Source organism: Carcharodon carcharias, chromosome 12 (genome assembly GCF_017639515.1).
Source record: "Carcharodon carcharias isolate sCarCar2 chromosome 12, sCarCar2.pri, whole genome shotgun sequence".
Taxonomy (NCBI): Eukaryota; Metazoa; Chordata; class Chondrichthyes; order Lamniformes; family Lamnidae; genus Carcharodon; species Carcharodon carcharias.
Window position 1 is genome coordinate 98345053 of NC_054478.1, and position 20988 is coordinate 98366040.

The 20988-nt window shown below is 38.4% G+C and overlaps 2 protein-coding genes across 8 annotated transcripts in view; one reads left to right on the forward strand and one right to left on the reverse strand.

Annotated features, from left to right (window-relative positions):
* The window catches only part of pms1 (PMS1 homolog 1, mismatch repair system component), a 118285-nt gene that overhangs the window by 8914 nt on the left and 88383 nt on the right, over window positions 1-20988 (forward strand). For 6 of the 7 annotated variants that reach the window (XM_041200199.1, XM_041200205.1, XM_041200204.1 and 3 more), the window contains exon 2: window positions 5933-5965. The gene's annotated coding sequence lies outside the window, so the exon portion shown is untranslated. Of the gene's footprint in view, window positions 1-5932; window positions 5966-9216; window positions 9269-20988 lie in introns of those variants that run through there. The other variant, XM_041200203.1, reaches the window with a different exon arrangement.
* Window positions 1983-20952, reverse strand: ormdl1 (ORMDL sphingolipid biosynthesis regulator 1). Its single transcript, XM_041200212.1, has 4 exons — window positions 20834-20952; window positions 10174-10355; window positions 6244-6395; window positions 1983-4119 (listed from the first exon to the last, which is right to left on the reverse strand). Exons 2-4 carry the CDS (start codon window positions 10345-10347, stop codon window positions 3984-3986), a joined length of 462 nt encoding a protein of 153 aa, XP_041056146.1. The 5' UTR covers window positions 10348-10355; window positions 20834-20952; the 3' UTR covers window positions 1983-3983.

Genomic DNA, 20988 nt, shown 5'->3' on the forward strand with positions numbered 1-20988 from the left:
ACCTTTGCCTATCCTAATACATTTACAAGGTGCTTCCTCATAGGCCGTAGCATAGCTGGTGGAAGGTTGTTGGCCTTTAATTGAGATTGCCTTGGAGGATGGCCTTGGACAGCCCTGGGCCTAGAGAGCCTGGCTTTAGAACACCATCTCAGTCTGGGCTGGCTGACAGACAACAGCAGGGGCACTGGTGGAGTGGTAGGGGTGGAAGCAGGATGCTGTCATTCTGAGAGGTAAGCATTTTTGTGTTTTATGAAGCCACATCCACTCACCTGGGGCACTGCCTCCGCACTCCAACTCATCTATTGGAAAACAAATTGCTTGAGGGCTGTAATATCATGGAAGCCCCTTTGAATAGTGGTATCCAAAGCCACAATGGTAATAATATGAGCTTCCATTACAGCACTCAGACCTTTGATGGAAGATGTGACATCAGATGCTACTGATGGAAATGATGCAGGTTCCTCTATACACCTTGACAAATTATGCAAACTCTTTAGTGCACCAAGGATTTAGTTGCGTGCATCCTTCAGTCTTCTGCTGTAGCCTGGCCTGTCACAGTTTTCATCTGATTCCTTTGCAGTGGAACTAGTTTGCAGCCCCCCAGTGTGCTACCACCTATGCTCGTGTGAGATTGTGAAGCAACTTCATTCATGATCTTGGAACTAGACCGATTTACCCCACTTTGTCAAGAATGGGTTAGGTGGAGAATTAAAATGACTGGCAATCAGAAACCCACAGCCACATTCGGGTGAATGAAGGTGTTCTACAAACTGGTCCACATTGGCCTCCCCAATGTACAGGAGGCTGCATCATGAGCAGCAAATATAGTATACTAAATTGAAAGAAGTCCAGAGCCTCCAGTGTCTCATCATTGTAGTTTTCTATCCCATTACCACCCTGACCTCAAATGCCCACATGGTTCCAATGAAGCTCAATGTAGGCTCAAGGAAGAGCACCTCATCTTTCAATTCAGCATTTTACAGTCTACAGCTGTCACCAGACTTTGAGGATTTCCAGCATTTTCCAGTTTTTAATAACAATCCAAGGTGATGTATTTAGACTATATCCAGAGTTGCAGTTTGATCACTTATTTACAAAAACACTGATAGAGAAAAATGATTTTTAAAAAAATCAAGTTCTCTCTTCATTCTGGACACTTTTTGAAATCAAAGTGTTCTTCAACAATAACATTACATAGCGTTTTTAATATAATGAACTGCGCCAAGGTGCTTCATAGGAGCATCATAAAAGAGTTATGATACCAGACTGCATAAGGAGAAATAGGTCAGGTGATCAAAAGCTTGTAGCTGTAGTTGTTCCACTGAAATGGTCAACAAATATTCCCCAATTCCTGGAACTAATTACAGCTATTTTGAGTGTAAATTATGCCACTGTGCAATTCTGAATTTATTCTACATTTATCCTCAATATCGTTGATTCAGTATCCGATTTGTATTACCAGTGGAAATGTTATTAATACAGTCCTTAATTGAAAACTGAACCACAGCTAGAGTTGTTTAATTTTGGAAATGCACTACATATTTGCAATTAAGGACAAACAAAATTTAGATTTGCACCATGCAGTAAGAAAGGTGGGTAACTTGAGTGCAGTTTAGAAACTGGAAAAATATTTTCTGCAATAATTTGGAATAAATTCAGATATTGCTGTGCACAGTCCAGGATCCAATTGCATAAAAATGTCTTTGTTTTTTTCCTGGTGTCTGACTTAAGACCAATAGATTATAAAATTTTCACCTTGGAGAAAACCCAAAGAAGCTTTTCATGAAAATAGAAACTAACCCATATTTACTCTTTATGGAAATAATTCCTGTATTTGTGTAGTGTATAATAAGTGTTACTCAGCTAGAGTATATAGTACAATTAAGTCTATTTGAATATGCTGTGATAAAAGTTGAATACAAAGCCATATGACTCCAAAGTAAGAGTTTAGCAGATTAAGACACACCATATGTACAGGGATGGGCTCTTGAATAATCTTTTAATAATTGCCTTTCTGCTATTTTCAAAGTTATCACAATTATACTGTATAGCCAACTGCTCACTTTCACCATCTGAATTTAACATGAACAATACTTTTCTGCATGTGACAAAGTTTATAGGATAGTTAGGAATGCCAAAGGTGGTTGGAATAGAAACAGCACCTGAATAAATTAAGGAAAAAAAGCAACAGCAAATACAAAAATAAATTTATGCAATAAAACAATGGATTACAGCAAAATATACATTTCTCTCCATTATTTTAGCATTTAACATTATGCCAGTTCATGTTGCTTTTTCAATTTTAAATGAAGTCAGTAAGCATTCAAAATACAGCATAAAGAAGTCAATCAGCACAGTTTTAACAAAATATCAGCCACAATACTGTAAGGTCAAAACTGTTTTATTGTTTATAAAGAATTAACTTTTCCCCAAGTTGTTTTAATTGCATAGAAGAAACATACAGATGTTTTGCATTTTTGGAAATACTAGTAGAAAGCTCAATTGTCTCAAGCTTTTTAAAATTGATTTTTATTTTTACCAGTGGTAAGCTCTACTCACACCTGTTTCACAAATCAAAGGTTCAAATAAACCAATCAAATGTGTGGTCTGGGCTAACGCTTGCAATTTTTTGGTAAACACTTACCCTAATACAGAATATTAAACCAATCTCAATTAATTGCTGCTGATAACCTGCAATGGCAGACTGCAAGATTTTGATGCATCAACAAGCACAAGTTGATGCGTCAAGAATGCGTTGCTTATACAATTCCTTACAGCAACTCCAAGAGTTACGGAGTTGCGAGAAAAAAAAATCATGGCCGAGAAGGTAGACAACCAACTCTCAATACTCTCCAAGTGCCACAATTAAGCCAGCTGCCAAGATTTGTGCAAGGGCAGCTGGAGTGACAGGTCCAACCTCTTTTTAAAATATGAAGCTAGTCAGCTCCTGCTCAACACATCTTCCTAAAAGCAAGCAACACATTGAGAAATTAGCATGAGTTGTAAATGCATGAACACTGACATATTTACCTCACCATTGAAACTAATTCAAATAGATCAGTGGTACAGAAAGGGAGAAACAATTGCTATCAACCAAACTCTAAAATGTCATCAACAAAAACACTCTACAAACCACGAGTTTTTTTTTCTGAAATACAATTTCATAGTAATTCCTTTGAACATGAAACATACATAAGAAGCACTGTGCACTGTAATATCACTTTTATACATTGACTGCACTTAGTCAGGTGATATTACATGGAACAGAAGCATGTATCCTACTGTATATTCCAAGCAATGAAGTATTTCATTTAGATAGTTGATAAAAGTGAAGCCATTAAACAGAAACCTTACTAGTATAACCCATAAAAATGGATTACAATAGCTCAATATATTTAACATTTAGTTTATGATTCTCCACCAAATCTGTCCCTGTACCATAATTTTCTTATTCTGTAATGAAAAAACAGAAGCAACAGTATGCTTTTAATCAAAACTTATGACAAAAATAGAACTCAAACTACCTACCATCTCTTGATAATGGTAGTGACTCATTCCTCTGTACCTCATGGTAAATAAACAAGCTTTTCACTCCTCGAGTGTCCCAAGTTGCTGTACTTCTGTGCAACTCCATCCTCTAAAACACTTGTGCCATCTTCGTAAAGCTGTGCACAATTTGTTCAGTACAATAAAGCTCCTTCCAATTTCAGAGCTGGGCCTGCCCAGTTTCTTGTGGGAAGCTTTTTACAATTTAAGTATTTATATCTGCTCCAATTACCAGATTTCATTTGTTTTTTTCTCCTTTTACAAAACAAAAATACAAATCCGTTTTTGAAATGGATACAAACAATGAAAATGGCATCAAGACACACATAGACTGCTCAGTACACTCTAGTTACAGTTAACAGTACAGCAGATTACCAGCTTTAAGTCTTCCCAGTAAATATAACAAGCTAGTTAGAATATGGGTGATGAGTTCCAGATTAGTACTTATTTATTCCAAGGATCCGAACTCCATGCAGCTGAGGCAGCTTAGGAATCAACACTGTTAAGAGAGATGCTGTATTGACAATAAAATGTGTTGGGTCATACTTAGTATAAAAACTGGCCAGGAAATACCTGCAATAAATAAAATTATATTTAGCAAGCTCAAATGAAAAACATCAATATTTCCTTGCAAATCTACATAGTTAAATAAAGATCCTTTGCTACCAATACCAATATAATTTTTATTCATGGGCTTCTGCATCTCCATGAGACATTTTTAAAAAGTTTGCAAGTCTTTGTTAAATTCACTTTTTCTCATGATATATTTCCATTGTTCATCATTATTGTTTCTGCAACAGGCTACAAAAACAAGAATTCAGGTTTAAAATATTCACTATATCTTTAAATATACACACCAGCTATTTAGAGTTAAGGAGGACAGGTGACCTGCTCCCAGTTCTCTGCCCATCCTTGAGCTGGCCACAATGTGCTGGACTAATCGTTTTACTTTGATTCTCCTCTTGTGAGAAAGTGCTTGATCTTCCTTAACTCCATCCAAACCAAGAGAGAATTCATTCTTATAGATGTGAGCCTGCATGTATTATATTCCAATGCAGCAACTTCTACCATCATAAATTTTGTATTTTACTAAACTCTTTTTTTCAAAATTTAATGTTCTGATTAAGCTGAACTTAATCCAAATTGCTAACATCAGCATTGTCATATTTGCTTTGCTGGTTCAACTTTGGGAAACTGTTCAAACTGGAAGCAAGTTTCAGAACCAATCATTGCTTCAAATCAATTTAACATTCTTCCATCTCTACAGCACAGTCTGCCTCTGCCACTACTGAGTTATATATGCCTTCATTGCCTGCAGATTTGACCATTTTAACATTTTTTGTTGGCCATCTATCCTTCACGCTCCATAAACCTTTGTGCTCATATCAAGTCTGCACTGAGTTCTTGTGGCTCATCCCACTTGTTCTTGACCTAAATTGGCTCCCCATGTCCTCCAATAACTCATTTAAAATCCTCATCCTAGTCCTTAATCTTTCCATGATAGTCTGGGCACTATCTCTGTAACCTTCCCCAGCCCTATATTTCACCTAAACATCTGGCTCTGTTGACTCTGGCTTTTTGAACATCATCCCTTCCCTTCATCAGATTGGTGCAAAGCTTTGAACTGTATGGGTCCTACTTGAAGGAATCCCACCCCATCCTAAGAAACACCTGCACCTCATTTGAAAAAACACTTGCAAAACTCCATTTCTTCAGCCAATTATTTGGTTATTTCTCCTAATCTGATCTTCCCAGACTTGTCGCTGCATTTTCTTTAGGTCTATATACGAAGCATCTCGGAGTTTTTTGGGACATTACAGGTACCATATAAAGTCAATTACTTGTATATATGTGCGAAAACTTTAATTTGGATACCAAAATATATTTCCCCCACTTTTCCATCAGATTTTTTCTATAATGCATTGTCAGCAGTGAGACATCTGGCTTGCTGGCTCACTCTGGTGGCCTGGTTACAGGTTTAATGTTATTATAGACACCTGCTTCTTGAGTTCTCTGCCCAAAAGGAGGTCTTTGGTGACTCTTTGTCGAACCATGACAAAGTGCTGTGATTTTTAATTGTGGGCAGGACAAGGAGGGAGGCCCCAAATCTACCTCAGCCAGAACGGGGATTGAAGCCCCATAGTGTTGGTGCTAATTTGATTCACACCCTAGCCATATAGCCAATTGAGCTAACTGGCTGTCTTGTATCACTTACTGGTTCATAAAAGCACCTAAACATGCAGCAACCAATAACACAGCTTTGATATCAATGTTGTTTTATCATATTTGCTTTTCTGTTTCATTACAAACTTCAAATTTGGCAAGTGCAGTTCTGATTGGTTCACTTTATAACAGCTAATTAAAACAATTTAACTTCTCTTTCCAGCTTGATGCAATCACACAAGAGGAAAGTAGAAAGGTTAGTAATGTTTAAATTCATTTTTAATTTAATTCTATTTTGATGTAAGGTTGCATTATATTTTGTCTTAGTTTAGTATGACATTTAAAAACACAACCCATTTGATACTGAGGACACCTTGTGGTATTATCTCCGATGCAGTGCTCAATTTCAGAACCTTATCATCAGTGCAGCCATGCAATGGTATAAAGCTATCACAAGTCACCACAATAGCAAAGAATAGTGAATGAGTTATGAGAATGCTTATTTGCATTTACTTAAGCAAAGTAGGTTCTTACAAAATAATTGGTGAGATAGTAAGGAATTTTCTGGAAGATGTAAATTGTACTCCATAATCCAGTTGTTCCCAGTGTGTCAGAAGTCTTGCTTTCCCTTGATCAGGTGTTTCGAAGGGTGTCCCTTTGACTGCATGCAAGAACACATACATTCCCTGCAGATAAGTGGAAGTCGGTTAAATTACAAATAACATTATAAAATGACCATACTCTAGCCAGAAATGAATACCAAAAATAATGGATTTGAATCACTGCAATTTAGCAATTCTCACAGGAAAATCTAATCTTGCCCAAATTAAGAAACCAAGAAAGAATAAGGCTTCCCACAGTAGTTGGATTTTTTCCTAATACTTTTTGAATCAAGGATTAAATATTAAAAGAATCTTTGAAAGCAAAGTAGAAGTAGTAAATGTACAGGTCAGACAGATAAGAGTCCTGATCGAAACAAAAGCAAAATACTGTGGATACTGGAAACCAGAATATGCTGGAGGCACTCAGCAGGTCTGGCAGCATCTGTGGAGAGAGAAACAAAGTTAAAGTTTCAGGTCATTGACCTTTCATCAGAACTCTTGGAACACATCTTTCGATGCTTATACAGCCTCAATGCAATTTGCAAATTAGCAGTCTTGGAGGCCTCAAAATTGTTGTGATATAGGGAATGAAAATATGTCACATCAGTGTAGGTGGTGGTACTCTGGAGATGAGGCTCATGCAGAGTAGAAGCAGCTCTGCATCTAACCATGCTACACCTGGCTTAAGGGGGCTATTCAGCCCATCATCTGCATACTGGCTGAAAAATAGTTACCAGCCGAATCCCTTTTTTTTAGGTTACAGCATGTTAAGTGCACATCCAGGTTATTTTTTAGATGCAGTTACAGCTTCTACCTCTATTACCCTTTAAAGCAGTAAGTTCCAGACTTCCACCATCCTTTGGGTGAAAAGATTTCTCTTCAATTCTTTTCTAATCCTTCTACCAATTACTTTGAATATGCCCCCGGTTACTGACTGCTCTATTATGGGAAACGGGTCCTTTCTATCTACTCTATCAAGATCCTTCAATTTTGTACACCTAAATCTCTCCTCAGCCTCCCCTGGTCCAAGGAAAATAACCTCAGTATATCCAATCTTCACTCATAGCTGAATTGCTCCAGTCCTGACAATATAACAAATATTTGTATGGCACTTCTAACACAACGAAACATCCCAAGGCACTTCACAGGAGCAGTATAAGACAGAGTATGACAACCAGCCAGAAAAGTGTATATTTGGTCAGATTATAAAACTCTTGGTCAAAGTAAGTAGGTTTTAAGAAGTGTCTTAAAGGAGGAAAGGAAGGTAGAGAGATGGAGAGGTGAATTCCTTGGGCACCAATGGTGAAACAATTATAATTGGGAATGCACAACAGGCCAGAATTAGAGGAGTGCAAATATCTTGGGAGGGTTATATGTTGGAGGAGATTACAGAGATTGGGAGGAGCAAGGCCATGGAGGGATCTGAAAAGGAGGATGAGAATTTTAAAATTATGACATTGCTTGATCAGGGGCCAATGTAGGTTGACAAACACGGTTTATAGGGGAAGCAGACTTGCTGTGAGGGACAGCAGAGATCTGGATGACCTCAAGTTTACACAGGGTAGAATGCAAATCCCATAAATCTTGCCTGTACCCTCTCTTGTGCGATCATAACCTTCCTGTAATGCAGTGGCCAGAACTGTATGTAGTAATCTAGCTGTGGCCTAAGTGGTTTTCTTTTAACAGTTCGAGCAAAATCTCCCTGCTCTTATATTCTATGCCTCAAGAAAAGTATCCCATATACCATTTTTACCACTTTATCTACCTATTCTGCTACCTTCAGGAATCTGTGGACATGCACTCTGTTCCTCTACATTTCTCAAAATCTTACAATTTATGTATTCCCTTGCTTTGTTTGCCCATCTTAATGCATTAGCTCACTTTTCTGGGTTGAATTACATTTGCCACTTTTCTTACCCATTTGACCAGTTCATTGGTACTTGCCTGCAAGCTACAGCCTTCTTCCTCAATATTAACCACACAACCAATTTTCGTAAAATCTGCAAACTTCTAAATTATCGCCCCTCCATTTAAGTCTAAATTATTGATAAGTAACATGAAAAGCAGAGGACCTCGAACTGAGCCTGGCGGAACCCCACTGGAAACAGCCTTCAGATACAAAAACATCTATTGGCTGGAAGAAATTTTGTATCCAAATTGCCTCTTTCCCTTGAATACAATCAGGTTTCACCTTTCTGACCAGTCTGCCATGTGGGACCTAATCAAAAACCTTCCTAAAATCCATGCATACTGCATCAAACATGCTACTGTCATCAAGCCTCCTTATCTCCTCAAAAACATTAAATCAAGTCAATCGGATGCAAACTTCCCTTAAAACTGTGTAGACTCTCCTTGACCAATTTGTCTAAGTTGCTGATTAATAGTGTCTCAGAATTTTTTCCAATATTTGCCCACCAGTGTTTAGGCTGAAAGTCCTGTAATTAAGTGTACCCTTTCTCCTTTTTTAAAACTGTACATCATTAGCACATCTCTTGCACCTTGCCTATAACCAGAGAAGATTGGAAAATGGTGGTCAGAGCCTCTGCTATTACTTCCCCAGTTTCTCTTAACAGCCACGGTTCCATTTCATCCAAGCCTTGCAAGTTATCCACTTTCAAAGATGCTAAACCCCTTAAATATTTCCTCTTTCACTATGCTTATCCCATTTCACACTTCTCAACTATAATATCTGCACTGTCCCCCACTTTTGTGAAGACAGGCACGTGTTTATCCTCTTCTCTTTGTACTTATAAAACATATTTGGGTTTTCCTTAAATTTTCCTTATTAATTTTACCCCTGTGCTTTCTGTACTCCTCTAGGCTTTCAGCAGTATGGAGCTCTTGATATCGGACATTAGCTTCCTGTTTTTTGCCTTATCCTATCATACACGCTCCTTGATGTAAATTGTGCCCCCTTTCTCGATCAAGGATAGACATTACTATATAGTTTCTGCCAGGTAACATTAACTTTTAAATCTTTATCATCAAAATGTCCTTTCATTTCCACCCAATGCTACCTTCTACCTCTAGCTGTAATTTCAGCTCAATTATCCTAGCCAAGTAGGAAGAAAAACAGTGAGAGACAAGTATTTCCCAACTTTAGCGCAAGAATTTAAAACCAATACTTGATGGAATATAATGCCTCCAGCAAGCATTATTGCAAAATAATAAATACATTTTATTCTTGCCCATGGCCACATTAATGAATTATTCCGAGGGGATATTTAAATTTCATCCAAAAAAACTGCAAAAAAAAAATGGCTACAAGTTATTTATCTCTAACTGCATTATATCTGTGGGACCCCCTGTAACAATCACATTCGGCTGGATATATTGGATTCCTTTGAACTATAGATATTCCCCACCTGTTCATTATTCTTTTTAAAAGGCGATCTCTGCTTCCCAAGTATAATAGTAACAGAAAAATAAGTTCAAACATAAAATTGCAGTGAATTATATCTTTTTTGTGATCTTAGTTGTAGATTATCAAAATATTTTATTAAAATTGTAAGCCCCTCTCACGTTTTCCAGTATTTGATTGTAGAAAGCAACCTGACATTTTGGACAAGGCTCAAAGCAAATTAAGTGCATTCCAAGTTACCAAAAGCTGTCCTACAGTGCACTTTTTTATTTTCAATCCGTGAAATACAATGAAAGTAGTTGTGATCATGAAATAAGAATTTCTAATTAAAAATGTGTAAAAGTTTTCTAATCAACCTTGCAGGAAACACTCATTACATAGGTCTGTCAGTATTTGATTCTTTGATGAATGCAATAAGTTCTATGGCATGATCTTTTGCAGAAAGCTCAAAAGGACATATAAAACAGCAAACAGTAGGAGCACAATTGGTCAGTTACTCACCAAGTTGTGAATTACATTTGTTAAAGTCCACACAACAGGAACAGTGAAGAAGGGGATGCTCAACAGCACTATATGAAGCATCCCAACACCAAGTGCATATGTCAGCCATATTCCACGGCTGTTCATTACTCTTGTGTTCGGATTCACTTCACTGTGTGCAACGCCAACGTTCATCTTTTTATCTGCAAGGATTAAAAATAAAAGTTTAAATATCTGCCTCCTTAGAGTCAAGTATTTAAGTTATTTGACTCAAATGAAAACAAGAGCTGTTGAAAGCCTTATCCGTTAGGCAATGAAAGATGGGTGCTCTTCATGATGCACTTAACTCAATTGTTCGGATTTCCCTGAACTTTTAATAAAACATCCCTTTTCTTCCAGTCTGCTCTCATTTTTAAAATGTATTTTTTCATGGGGTGTGGGCGTATGTTGCCCATCCCTAATTGCCCTTGAACCGAGTGGCTTGATAGCCATTTCAGAGGGCAGTTATGAGTCAATCACATTGCTATGAATCTCAGTCACATGTAGGCCAGACCAGGTAAGAACAGCAGATTTCCTTCCCTAAAGGACATTAGTGAACCAGATGGATTTTTATGACAATTGATGATAGTTTCATGGTCACCATTACTGAGACTAGCTTTCAATTCCAGGTTTTATTAATTGAATTTAAATTTCACCAGCTGCCATGGTGGGACATGAACCAGTGTTCCCAAAACATTAGCCTGGGCCTTTGAATTACTAGTCCAGTGACATTACCATTACCACGACACCACCATCTCCCCAAAATTTAAGAATGCATGTAGAATAAGTGTGGCACAGAAATAAAATTAATCATAAAACTCTTCCAGTAATATTTTAATAACATTTTAATATAATTATAAACTAAACATCTTATATCCAGCACAGTAATGCATACTGATAGCTTACATAATATCCATCAAGGTACGTATTTTATATAAAAGCCATCATTTACCCAATAGGGTAAACAACAACATGCAACATGAATTTTGAAATTTGCTAACTGATGCAATGCAGAATAGTACAGCAAAGGTAATTTGGCCCAACCTTTCTATAATCCTGCTGTCCCTTTTCTCCCCATGACCCTTTATCTCCTTTTGCTGCCAATCTTTATCCAGTTTTCCATTAAAAGATTCAATGTTTTCTACTCCATCAATGGCAAATAATTAAATATTCCAACAACTTTCAGGATAAAAGAATTTCACCTGATCTCTTTACTCAGTATGACAATTTTCAAATAATATCCCCTGTTCTCGGACTCTGCAACCAGAGCAAATACTCCTGCCCCAAGAACCCTTCTTAATGTTAAGAATATTTATAGAGAGCACTCTTAAACTTCTCAGTTCTAGTGAAAATAGTCTCAGTACCTCAAGCCTCTCCTCAGAATTGTTGTTTCCCATCTTTGTCTCATTCTGGTGACACTGTACATGGTTTATCACTTAAAATGGTCCTTTCTATAACTCTTCAGAGCAATCTATCTGTGGTCTAACCAATTTTTGGTTCAAATTTATCTTTAGCATTTTACTCTTGTTATCTATATGGAATTATTTATAAAACCCAAGATTATGGCTTACTGTTGGCAAAATGTTTGGCTTAAACTACCTGCACTTGCAGACAATTATATATTTAGAACTCCAATGTCTCAATTGTTCATCCACACTCTTCAGCCTCTTTACATCGAGCGCATACTCCCATTTGTTTTTCCACACAAAACATATTAACTCACACTTATCCAAATTAAATTGCATCTGCCCAGGCTATTAACTTGTGTACGTCTTCCTGAGGCCCATTACCTCACTGTTTGCCAACCCCCCTTTTTTGAGTAGTTAGCAGGTTTCAAGATTGTATTCCCTGTTCCCCCCCAGTCCAAATCATCTACACATACCAAGATCAGAAGCGGACCAACGTTGACCCCTGGGGTGCAGAACTTCTTATCCCATTTCCAAACTAAGCAATACCAATTTTTCCTAATTCTTTGTTTCTGGATTGTCCAGCAGTTTTCAAGCCATTGCATTTCCTCTTATACTATACATATAATTTTTTCTAACAAGCCTTTTTTGAGACATCTTATTGAATGCCTCCTGAAAATCCATATCTACTGTATTATCTTTCTCTATAAAATTCAAAAATTATATTTCTCAAACAGGCCTTGCCTTTAACAAATCCATGCTAATGGTCTTCAATTAACACATGTTGTACTAATGCTCACAAAGTTAGAATTCATAAACCTTCAGCTCAGGAGGCCAACAGACATGAGATTAGTTGGTCTCTACTTTCTGGTTTCTTCATTATCACTTTTTGAAAAAGAGTTATTATTGGTGCCAAAGTACAATTTGCATATTTAAAGAGGATTGAAAAATTGTGGCTAAAGTCTCCGTGCTTCTTCTACGTCTTTATAGCAGCCTGAAGTGAATGTCATCAAACCCAGTCTAGTGATTTATAGTAATTGTTCAACATCCTTCTCCACTACACCTTAACTTTCAATGCTACTACCATTTAAAAAATGATGTAAAATATTTAATATCTCCTCCAAATAGGAACAGCAGTAGGCCATTTCGCCCCTTGAGCTTGTTCCACCAATCGATCAGATCATGACTGATTTATAATCTAACTCCATTTACCAGCCATTGCCCCATATACTTTGATACCACTAGCTAACAAAAAAACCGTTCAGTTTTAAAGTTAACAATTAATCCAGCATTAATTACTGTTAGCAGAAAGAAGAGAGAGTTCCATATTATACCATCCTCTGTGTGAAGAATTGTCACTCCTGAAAGGTCTGGCTCTAACGTTTCTTGACCATGCCCTTGTTATAGCGTCCCCATCTAGTGGCAATAGTTCTCCCAATCTACCCTATCAGTTCCCCCTAATATCTCAAAAAATTGGATCAAATCACCCCCTAATCTACTAACTTCCAAGAAATACAATTCTAGTTTATGTAATCTCTCCCGTAACTTAATACTTGAAATCCAGATATCATTCTGGTAAATCTACGCTGAACTCTCTCCAAGCCAATATGTCCTCCCTAAGGTATGGTGCCCAGAACTGCTCACATTACGCTAGGTGTGATCTAACCAGGGTTTTGTATAGCTAAAGCTTAACTTATACACTTTTATATTCTATTGCTTTGTATGTATTCATGACATTTTGGTGATCTGTATACCTAGATCCCCAAGTCTCTTTAGACCTCCAGTGTTTTGAGCTTTTCACTATTTAGAAAGTACCCTGTGGATGACCTCACATTTGTACATTTAAATCCATATGCCCATTGACTTAATCTATCAATACTGCTTTGGAATTTAATGCTTCCATCTATACTGCTTAAAGTGCCTCAGTGGTGTAGTGGCATTGTCACTGCACTAGTCATTCAGAGACCGAGGGTAATGCTCTGGGGACCTAGGTTCAAATCCTACCATGGCAGATGGTGAAATTTGAATTCAATAAAAATCTGGAATTAAAAGTCTGATGACCACGAAATCATTGCTGATTGTTGTAAAATCCCATCTGGGAAGGAAATCTGCCTGGTCTGGCCTATATGTGACTCCAGACCCACAGCAACCCCATGTAGTTGACTCTTAAATGCCCTCCGAACAAGGGCAATTAGGGATTTGCAATAAACGGTGGCCTAGCCAGCAATGTACACATCCCATGATCAAATTAAAAACTTTGTCATTGGTAAATGTGGATATGTGGTTTCTGTCCCATCATCATTATGGTTAATGAATGCAGTGAATAGTTGAGGCCCCAACAGATCCTCGTGGGACACCACAAGCCACACTGCGTCAATTAGAGTAACTGTCCATTATCCCTGCTCTGTCTTCTTCCACTCAGCCAATTTGCTAACCATGTCAATACGTGGCTTTTAATTCCATAAACTTTAATTTTAGCTAACAGTCTTTTTTTTAATGAGGGGCTTTATCAAAGTGCATTTAAACAACATCCACAGACATTCCCTGCAATTCTTGCAATTTCTTGACAAGAGATGTTAGGCTAACTCATTAATAATTAGCAGTCGTTTGGTAGTACAAAACTTGAGTATTGTTGAAAAAGGAGACATTCTAAGCTTTCTGTCTTGCATTCAGCAGGACCCTCACAAGAATACCAACATGACAGGGAAAACAACAATTTATACTGTATGTGAAGAGAGTGCTGATTGGTTGGCAAGTGGTGTTACTATGGAGAATGCACCTTTGATGGTGACTGACAGTTAACTGCTAAGCATTGTTCGAAATTTAAACCAGGCAGTTTGACCCTGATTGGTCAAGGCATTGCCCTGAGGAATGAGTAAGCAAATGGCTGTCACTTATTCTGTTTAATTGAAACAGGTGCAATTGTGTACATGTTCTTTCTATCTGCAAAGAACAGGGCCCTGTGTATTAATATATGTAGCTTCCAGTACATGCAAATGCACAACATTGCAAGCCCGACTGACAATATTAAATTGGTCGTCAGCGTAATTCTTAGCACAATGAGAATTATTTAGCAAATGTTGTCCAAATGCAGAATCGCTTTTAATGTTGGACACTGTTTTGAGTTTTGCAAGCACAGGCTGTTTGGGTACAGTCTGTACCCTGCCCATTGCGAACAGCGGCTGGGACATGCTGTTTAATACAATCCGCTAGTCTTTGGGACGTACAGCCTACATACCTAGAATCACACCGGCAATGAAATTCATGTATCACATTAATCATTTGTGTGTTAGGCAGAATGTCTTTCTGGCTTGACGGCAGCATCCTGTTAGTGGCAAATACCACTTGTGTTGCTACTGCATAGTAGGAGTGTGAAACAGCTAGCTTCACCTGTTGTTCAGATTTTTGAGACACCTTGCCCTTCCAAGGAATCTGTGGTAGACTGGACACTTTTCAGGGCCGAAAGTGACGGCCTTAGGCCCATTCATAAGTTTGTGTGATACACAGCGCAAAATGATCTATCAGGGTAGCCATTATCCTGCAGGATGCCTATGATGCAGCCTATTTCAGCATCAAGCTTGCATGGTGGGCCCTATTTACAAGGTTGCTGATAAGACTAACCTTATAGAGTGTGGAACTGTAAGAAACCCAACGTGTATATTGACCAGTGAAGGTAAGCTTGCAGTAGGCCGTGGTAGAGAATCCCCCGGCAAATTTCTCAATTAGCATGTCAAGGAAGGGGAGTTAATTTGACAGCTCCATTTCATAGGTGAATTTGAGCACAGGATGGAGTCCATTAAGATATGTAAGGAAATTGTTATATGTAGCTGCAGATTTAAAAATAGTAAATGTATCATCCACATAGTGGAAGTAAACGAAAGGTAGGAGATTAGGTGTCATTCTATCGAAGACACATTTCTCATGGAACCCAACAAAGATGTTTGCGAGAGCTGGGCCTAGAGGAGATCCCATAGCAACACCATTGGGCATACATGGTGTCATTAAAAACGAACTCAACTGCGTGAGTTGCCGAGTTCATAAGCTCAATGGTGGCAGGTCTAAATAACCATGATATAGTGCTGCAGCGCAAATATCTATGGTTTCCTTAAGTGGAACATTGGTGAATAGGCTAACAATGTCAAATGAGCACATTTATAATTTTATGGTTCCCCTTGATCACCTTTCTTAAATAGAGTAATATGCACAATTTTCCAATCTAAGAGAATGGTTCCAAAATAGTGAGAACTTTGGAAGATTATAGTTAGGGCATCTGCAATGTTCTCACATACTTCACTTAAAACACTGGGATGGAAACCATCTGCAAATTTATCAATCTTTATAGTGCCATTAGTTTCTCCATCATGGTCATCTGGCTTACATTAATTTTGTTTAGTCTGATTCAGAAATGGTTTTCTTGAGATGCCTGGCACGTGGACCTTTTCCCCCTCAACTCTATTTTCATTGACATCACTTACCAGTTTTCAAAGGGCCTACATTGCTTCTGACCCCCTTTTCTCTAATGTAAATGTAAAAATTTATGTTGATTTTGATATGCCTTGCAAGTTTCTTTTCATGCTTCTTTTTTGTAACTCCCTTTCCTGCTCTTTGTATTTCTTCATTCACCAGTATTGATACTCTTTTTGCATTTTGTTTTGTTTAATTGTATGTTGTCTGTTACCACTTCAGTTGTCCATGGCTATCTTTGTTGGCAAGGTACAACTGTTGCCCTGAGCATAAACTGTTTTTGTATCACATGCAATTATTTTCTGACCACCTCCTATTTTTCGATCAGGTTCGACCAGTTTAAATCTGTAATAAGGCTGACAAAGTAGGCTCCCTCCCTCATATTTTAGCAGCCTTAACTTCTATTTTTTTCACTTTTATTTGCTTATAAAATCCTTTATTACTTTTATTAGCCCTGTTAATTATTTCACCTCCCTATAATATTTTCCATGAACCTCAAAATCTTTAGTGTAGCTCCCTCAAGTTCAGTTTTGATCTATGGAACTCCATCCTTTGATTCACATTGTTTTTGCCTTCTAGAAATACATTTGTTTTGTACTCTGCCCATCTCACATTTAAGGATTTGCAGGTAACAGGGAGTGTTGATAAGGACAATGCTGTTGATGTATACATGGACTTCCAAAAGATGTATGACAAAGCACCACATAATAAACTTGTTAGCAAAGTTGAAGCCCATGGAATGAAAAGGGCAGTGACTACATGGAAATGAAAGTGCTGGGTGAGAGGAAATGGAGTAATGGTGACTGTAGCAAGGTTTATAGTAGTGTTCCCCAGAGGTTGGTACTAGACCGCCGCTTTTCTTGATATATGTTAATGACTTAGACTTGGGTGTACAGGGCATAATTTCAAAATTGTAAATAATACAAAACTTGGAATTACAGGCAGTCCTCGGACTTACGACACAATTGGTTCCTGAAAACTGTGTCTTAAGTCGTAACGTCATAACCTCGGAGCCTATTTTCCCATAAGAACAATGTTATAAATGGGGGATTGGTTCCTGAGCCAAGGCCCGACACCCTATTTTCACCAAAGTAACCCAGAATGTTGAACTCAATCAATTACAGATGGGTAATATAGCAACATTAACATATTTATATTGTAAATAGCATCATACTGACATAAAAATCATAAGCTAGAGATACATATAGAAATATAGTACAGTACTGTACTAATGGCATCAGAACAGCAAATGAGTGTTGAGTCAGGGAGATGGGCAGGGCAGAACATCGATGTGCACGTACAAACATTTGAACTTGTTCACTGGCATGCCATCAAAGTCGAAACTGACATGAAAAGTGTCCAATGATAAGTGTTGTGAGTGCTGTTTGTCATAACTCGAATGTCGAAAGTCAAGGGCTGCCTATATTGTGAACTGTGAGAAGGATAGTGATAGACTTCAAGAGGACATAGACTGGTAGAATAGACAGATCTGTGGCATGTGAAATTTAATGCAGAGAAGTACAAAATGACACAATTTGGTAGGAAGAGCAAGAACAGATAATACAAACAGAAGAGTACAATTCTAAAGCATGTGCAGGACCAGAGACACCTGAAAGGATACGTGCATAAGTTGTTGAAGGTGGCAGGTTGAGAAAGCAATTTAAAAAAGCATTTGGTGTCAAGGTCATCGTAAGCAGGGGTATAATAGTACAAAAACAAGGAAGCTATGGCAAAATTTATTAACATTAGTTCAGCCACAACTGGATTATTGTTCCCAATTCTGGGCACTGCACTTTAGGAAGGAGGTTAAGACCATAAGACATAGGAGCAGAAATTAGGCCATTCGGCCCATTGAGCCTGCTCCGCCATTCAATCATGGCTGATAAGTTTCTCAACCCCATTTTCCCGCCTTCTCCCCGTGACCTTTGATCCCCTTACCAATCAAGAACCTATCTATCTCGGTCTTAAATACACTCAATGACCTGGCCTCCACAGCCTTCTGTGACAATGAATTCCATAGATTTGGCTATAGAGGTTTCTCCTCATCTCTGTTCTAAAAGGTCTTCCCTTTACTCTGAGGCTGTGCCCTCGGGTCCTAGTCTCTCCTACTAATGGAAACATCTTCCCCACGTCCACTCTATCCAGGCCTTTCAGTATTCTGTAAGTTTCAATCAGATCCCCCCTCATCCTTCTAAACTCCATCAGGTATAGACCCAGAGTCCTCAAACGTTCTTCATACGTTAAGCCTTTCATTTCTGGGATCATTCTCGTGAACCTCCTCTGGACCCTCTCCAAGGCCAGCACAAGACCTTGGAGAGGTTTAATAGAATAGTTCCAGGGGTGAGGGACTTCAGTTACATGGATAGATTGGAGAAGCTGGAGTTGTTCTCCTTTGAGAAGAGGAGATTGAGAGCAGATTTGATAGTAGAGTTCAAAATCACAGGGGTTTAGACAGAGTAGCTGGAGAGAAACATTCTTATTGGAGGAAACGTTGCGAACCAGAGGTCACAGATTTAAGGTGCTTGGTAAAAGAACCAAAGGTGTCTTGAGGAATCTCTTAACACAGCAAAGGATTATGTGGTAGAGGCAGATTCAATCAAGGCTTTCAAATGGAATTAGATAAGTATGTGAAGGAAAATATTTGCAGGGCTACGAGGAAGGGTGGGGGAGTGGGATTACCTGGATTGTTCTTGCAGACGTAACATAGACTTGACTGGACAAATGGCCTCTTTCTGTGCTGTAATCATTCTATGATTTCCCACCATTATTCAGTTGTTCCCATTTGCTAACTTTCCTATCCAATTAAATGGGGCCTGAACTTTGCCCTTTCCCAGACTAGCACTTTACACCCGACTCTTTATGCCTTTTTGCAATTTTACATCTAATGATGTTGCAGTTGTTATTTCCAATTGCTTTCTCAGCAGTGAATTACTCCACTTTATTTCCAAGAATCGAGCAATGCTCCTTCCCTCATAGGGCTGCAGACATAATGCAAAAAAATTATTCTCATTCAGTTTAACAATTCTGTGCTAGTGTTTATATTCCACCTGCCCCCTCCATCCTCATATCCTTATGGTCCTTTATTATTCACGTATATTATCTTTATTCCAGTCTCTTGGGATAACTGAAATCACCTGACATTATTGCCCTGTTATTCTGACATAACACTTCATTTTATCCTAGGTGTCAGCCTTGGGTCAGTGATGGAACTCATGTCCCAATCAGGTTACAGGTTCAAGTCCCATATCTGAGACTTGAGCATAGAATATAGATTGACACATCAGAGCAGTACTGAAAATGTGCTCCACTGTCAAGACACAAAGACATTGAACTAAGCTGATATCATTGCACTAACAAAGCCTGAGTTCCCCTAATATCTTGGCCCGTATTTATCCCTCAACCAACATCACAAAACAGATCTACTGGTCGTTGTCTCACTGCTGTGCACAAATTGGCTGCTGAGTTTCCTACACTGCAATAGTGCATACACTTCATTGTCTATAAAGTAGTCTGGGATAATTTGAAGTTGTGAAATACACTATGAATGCCTTTTTTTCTATGTAGATCTCATTTTGAAGAATGATAACATTTTCCTTCTTATTTTCAATTTAGCCGCATGGATTTTTTTTAATCAATCCACAGGACAATTTTATGTTTTGGCACTTATAAAAGATGATAGTGAGGAATAGTAAGTTCCGAGTCCTGTCCAAACTTAGATAAAGCAAAAAATTGCGGATGCTGGAAATCCAAAACAAAAACAAAAATATCTGGAAAAACTCAGCAGGTCTAACAGCATCTGCGGAGAGCAACACAGTTAAAGTTAAGCTTTCACCTCTTCTGTTTTGCCTTAGTTCTGATGAAGAGTCATACGGACTCGAAAATTTAACTGTATTCTTCTCCGCAGATGCTGTCAGACCTGCTGACTTTTTCCAGCTGTTTTTGTTCCTGACCCAACTTATGCAGTTCAGTTAAAGCTACTATTATTCCATCATTATTAAAGCTTCCAACATTCCAATTTAGTGAATGTCGTTTCACTTGCTACTCAGTCCAGACTACAACTGACACCAATGTGCCATCTTAAAACCAAATCTGCCCACCCTCCATTCATTGTTAAACATTCTCGATGTTACGGACTCTGACTAACGAACTTTAAAAGGTCTCATTTTCTATTTTACGTAGATTCAAAATACCAGAGGCTAAAAGGTGGCAATTAACAAATCAAAACCTTGTTAAAAGTACTCCTAGTGTTTACAACAAAAGGCCAAGTTGTACTGATTGTGTTTACACGTTTAGTCTGTATAAATGCGGAGGAAACTCCCTTAATTCTGACCTTTGATCAGTATATACCGTTGATCTGTCAACTTGCTGATTGTACTTTCGATACAATTGTAAGGAGAGGAACATAACAAATACATTCCACCATCTCTGCTCCAATCGAGAATTCTGACATTTGCAATGCAGTGATCTATTGTATTACCTAATTTCTCAAACCTACTGTTAGCTAAATATTCAACCAAGCATCTTTAAAAACCATTAAAACGTTAAGCAGCTTGCAATGTGTGGTGTTAATCCTACTTGAGCACCTTGTGTTGGGGGGGGGGGGGGGGGGGGAGGCTGCTTTGCAGGGCTAGGCCACAAAGGAAAAAGAGGAAACCCAGAGTGGGCAGCTGCACCTCACTGCACTAAGATATCTCCAATAGAAGAAAAGCAGTTTTCACTCAATCTATTGCAAGAAATACCTAAAGGCAGCATTCCTCCAGTGATTTCCTTACCGAGTTTAGATGAGGTGCTGCTTTAATCGGTCGACAGCCTCCAACCCCCAGACTCGATGATCCCGGATTGAAACAGACACAAGAGCGGAAACACAGTGACGTTAATTGAGTGACAGTCACTGCAGGGACTCTCCACCAATCAGCAGAGAGCCCGC